The sequence below is a fragment of the Branchiostoma floridae genome, chromosome 6 (assembly GCF_000003815.2).
Source record: "Branchiostoma floridae strain S238N-H82 chromosome 6, Bfl_VNyyK, whole genome shotgun sequence".
In the NCBI taxonomy this organism is placed as follows: domain Eukaryota; kingdom Metazoa; phylum Chordata; class Leptocardii; order Amphioxiformes; family Branchiostomatidae; genus Branchiostoma; species Branchiostoma floridae.
In genome coordinates, this window is record NC_049984.1 from 21,096,598 (window position 1) to 21,101,475 (window position 4,878).

General features: G+C 41.1%; 1 protein-coding gene across 2 annotated transcripts in view; it reads left to right on the forward strand.

Annotated features, from left to right (window-relative positions):
- Positions 1-4,026, forward strand: part of LOC118418284 (glutamate carboxypeptidase 2-like) — a 30,231-nt gene extending 26,205 nt beyond the window's left edge. For both annotated transcript variants that reach the window (XM_035824132.1, XM_035824133.1), the window contains exons 16-19: positions 702-951; positions 1,733-1,817; positions 2,260-2,352; positions 2,989-4,026. In XM_035824132.1, the coding sequence (XP_035680025.1) occupies positions 702-951; positions 1,733-1,817; positions 2,260-2,352; positions 2,989-3,190 (630 nt within the window). In that variant the 3' untranslated portion in view covers positions 3,191-4,026. The remainder of the gene's footprint in view (positions 1-701; positions 952-1,732; positions 1,818-2,259; positions 2,353-2,988) is intronic.
- The last annotated feature ends 852 nt before the right edge of the window (positions 4,027-4,878 follow it).

Sequence of the window (4,878 nt, forward strand, 5' to 3'; positions counted from 1 at the left end):
TATTAGGTTTCAGTCTGGCAAAAATTCTAGGAATTTGCACAGGGCATTTTTCCCACAGGAATGCTTAGTAGTCCGCAGTATGCTGGGTATGCAATCCCCCACCACCACCACCACCCAAATCTATACCAGATGTAGGCATGTTTGGAATGGAAGCCTCGAGGAATGTTCAATGGAATTTGGGTCAGGAGTAATTTGTTCTTTGAAACTAGTGGTAAGACAGGGAAACTCTGCACAAGACAGGGAAACTCTCACGTTGTCTTGGTTGTTATGTTATGTTATGAAGGATACATTTTCTTTTCTAGAGCTTGTTCAAGCCATATGCCACAGGCAGACAGGAAATACTTCTGTAGTGCTCAGCTGTAGGTTAAGGTCACTGGCAGACCATCGTGCTGTACCGGGGATAGTACATTTCTGCTGGCTGTAGGTTTTTATTTACAGGTGGGCTAGTATATTGTGCCAGGGATAGTGCGACAGGGAAGTTCCAGTCTATTTCTGATTTGAGCTGTATTGTTGTACCCTCAATCGTCGTCATGGCAATAATACATTTTTATTGCCAGTCTTGTTTGCCAAGCTTTTTTATATGCACGCTCGCATCAGTTTTGGGGTTCCCAGAGGATGCCATCCATATAATAGAACCAACATGGCCTAACAAGAAATTGATGGATACTTAGAACCCCCTGAATTTCCTAACATCCACACAGATCACCTACCCAAACTTCCCTCTCTACCACACGGCCTACGAGACCTTCCACCTCCAGAAAGCCTACATCGACCCGGAGTTCAAGTTCCACCGGCTCATGTCGCAGCTGTGGGCGGGGGTAGCCTTCTCTCTCGCCGAGGCGGAGATTTTGCCAATCGATGTGTCTGAATACGCCACCACCGTCCGGGAGATGTTCCACTGGCTGAAGGACGAGTATGGTGACCAGTTCGAAACGGCCCAAATTTCGCTAGGTAAGTGCTCTGATGGTTTGAAACAGAAACTAGCTTTCCACGGCCGTTTACTAAGTAATTTTGTTTCATTACAAAGCTGCAAGAGGGCCCAAACTTATATGGCTTATATCACTTGTTCCTAACCACAAGAGCTATCTACCAATCAAACCTCGTCACCATAGCTTGCCCAGAACACGAGTTATCAAAACCGGAAATGCAGCTGCAGTACCATAACAAGCCGCTAGGAAATGGAAAATATTATAAATCAGAGGTCTCAATATAAGACCTACCGAAATACCCATCATGAAGACAATATTGAGTTATCGTGTTGAAAGACGGACACACACACAGACACACAGACACACACAAACACACAAACACACACACACACACACACACACACACATACATACACACTTACAGACGCACACACCAACGCCGACAAAAACGGTACCCTGTTTTTGAACACAATAAAAGTAAAAGACCACTCGGAAAAACTGTGGTGTCAGCAATGGGTCAAAGACGGGGCCGATACCGACTGCTGGGCACCTTTGACCCGTTGCTGACGTGACACTTTCGCTCGGGGTCAAGTGACGAAGGCTTTGGGTCAAATCAAGGACCAGAGGACGGATCTTGGTAGGTGACTGAAGCTTGATCTTGGTAGGTGACTGACTTTGTGTACGGAAAACGCGTGTAAATTTCTTACAAAGATACTCATGATCATAACACTTTGTCAAAAATGTCTGCATCTTTAGAATATATTGTTCTGAATGATGAGTGGAATTTTGTGCTCTAATTCCAGACGCTCTGGAGTCGGCAGTGGCCAATTTCACTCTGGCAGCGGCGGCGTTTGAAGAGAGCCTGTCCTCTATCGGGAACGAAACAAGGTGAAAACCCGTTAACTGATCCAACAGCGCATGCGCAAATAAGGTGAAGTCCCCTGAGACATAAAAACACGTCCGGACATTGTTATGCAAACCGACCGAATAAAGTCATATGTATTTGAACATGTATAAGGCATGGTCGAGACAAGAACGGTTTACAAATCAGGGGCCCTCACCTTTGACCTGCGTACGCACAGTTGGGTCCGTGAATGAGCTTACAACGAAGTGTTACTTACGTTATACAGGTTTTTATACGACGTCGGTCACACCGTTGGATGACAGCCAATATACTGCTGTTTAATCAAATTACCCACCAACATCGTCACCGGGATTCAAGTTGTATATATACTCAATTTATATATATCTATATTTATATACGTTTCATATTTCATACTACTAGAATATGTGTTACGCTTTCTCTTAACATCAATCACTTGTTGCACAGCCCAATAGTTGCCCGGATGTACAACGACCAGTTGATGCAGATGGAGAGAGCTTTCATCGACCCGCTTGGCATCCCGGGAAGGAAATTTTACAGGTAACCTATTACATATGCTTCTATTCTATGGTAAAATGTTAGAAGGATATATCCTAATGAAAGTTATATTTACGTCACGCTCATTTATATTTCCAGTTGGAGATTTCATGTCAGGTAATCAAATCAGAAGTACATTGCACGGCGATGACGTCACATTGACACCCAGATCGAAAACTCGCACCAAGGTTCATAAAAAACCACAGTTGACAAGTTTAAAAACTAAGTATTATAGTACCTTGCAATATTGTATGCTATGTAGATTGTTAAGTACTGTTTACTTCGTAAAAGTACCCTTTTAACTATCTGTGGAGCGATTCCCGAAACTGGGTGCTATGTTTACTGTGACGTCACTGTCGGACAATCAACATTTACCTAACACAATTAACAACAGAAATCCACGCCGTAAGAAAGATTTTTGATGGTGCGATGTCCAATAACAGAAGACTGGGCGCTAACGTGTGTGTTTATCCACTTTTTGTTGAATGTAATAAGCTTTTTTTTTCTAATATGTAATTTGTTTTTGATAAGACATACATGTAGGTAGGGGTAGGGGCCGGTCATAGTAATAAGCTAGACTCGGACCTAGTAATATGCTATCTGCTTGGCTAATGCCAAAAATGTCTTCCTGTGTTTAAGACACACCGTCCTGTCCAACGGGCTGTACTCCACCGACACTTTCCCCGCCCTCGGTGACTCCGTCAAGAGAATGGGGAGCGACTGGACCGACCCGGGGCAGGCCAGCAAGCTGCGTGACGTCATGGAACAACTGTCAATCATATCTTTCTTCATCCAATCAGCGGCCAACACTCTGGCCACACCTGCCTCCACTGTGTTTTAAACCTGCATTCATCGGACAAGCGACACATGATAAAACAACTTCGAACGCTGTAGCTTTGTAATACAGCAAGCACCTAGTATTTAGCCTACCTGCTATCATGTCAAATGTATACTCGCTAATGTAACACTTATCTAACATTTGCTCACTCATTTCTTATTAGACCGCTAATGTCTAATAAGAAAATCTTTGTATATTCCTATGAACATGGTGCCGTATACATATATGCTAACAAATGACAAGGCCGACAGTATAGCATTTGTGGGAATTTCATTTTATTCCTTAGATTAAGTATCATGTTCATCTACTAAAAAGACGTATTGATTACATAGATAGTTTTATAGAAGAGCTTTATTACACTATATGATACAATGTATGACAATAAATATTACACAAAGTACAAAATAGAGGTATACAAATCTGTTTGTAGCATCGAGTCTCTTGGAATCTGTTGTACTTGATTCGAGAAATATGAATAATTCATAACGTATATTATCTAGCTTTAATTCTAAATATCCGATGCACCAAACACGTGTATAGCCCATATTTTGCCCTAGTACATGTACCAGATGGTACTACTTTCAGCTAACGTCAAGTAATAATTGTTGCGTTTCGGACCGCATTGCAAACACCGCATTAGCTTTATACAAAACGTTAAATTCGCTTAATACTTTACTTTATGACCGCATCTGTAAGCAGCGACATCTATGCTGCAGTACAATATGAACTAGTCAGTATTACCATGAAGAAGGTGACAGACGCTCACCTAAACGTTTGTTTAAATAGAACACTAACCTTGTTACCTTACTGTAATGCTGCGACAATATAGCGATAACCATATGAATAAATTCGTTTATAAAAAGTTGTTAATGTGCAATTGTACGTTATATCATTTGTACGTTACATACATTTGAATTGTAGTTCCCCTCATCCAAATATAGATAAGGCAATGTTGGTTGTATCATACGGCTGGCATTCACTGGGCACTAGAAAACTGATGAGTGCGAAAAAATGACAATCAAGTTAATGTATTGTTGGATCTTGGTAGCAAGTAACGGACAAACCCATACACAATTAAGCAAGCAAACTCACATACATGTACGTCTACTGTAGTTGAAACTACATATAACTTAGCTTGATATGATAAGTATGAATTGATATTGCTTTAAAAATCGACACCATAAACGTTGTAAAAAGATTTGAAGTGACAAAACGTGGCATCATAACTAACGAGGCATTCATTCCTGTATTAAAGAAGTGAACTATTAAATGTGGTACTAGTGTGGTGTATCACGTACCATGTTGACAACTACATTCATACCTTCCATATTGGTGCCACTTTTACAACAATCCAAGAAGTTTCGCTTCTGTAACTATAGTCATGGCTACCTTCCTTGTGTCACTTCTTGTTTTTTTTTTTTTTTTACTGAAATGAGGCAAAAGTTATGAGTGCGCTGATGTCAACCATAAAATTCACCTCCTTTGGCCTCACATCACAAGGTATCTACCACAAAAAATCAAGACCACAGCACGTCCAGCTCAAAGATACAAAATACGGATGTGGTGCTGCAGTACCAAGGTCACGTACTAGGGGACCAAAAATCTACCTTAACCTTCGTCTTCCCAACACCTACCTACATACCAAATATAATTGTAATCCATTAGTGTGTATGTTGACTACGAAAATACGG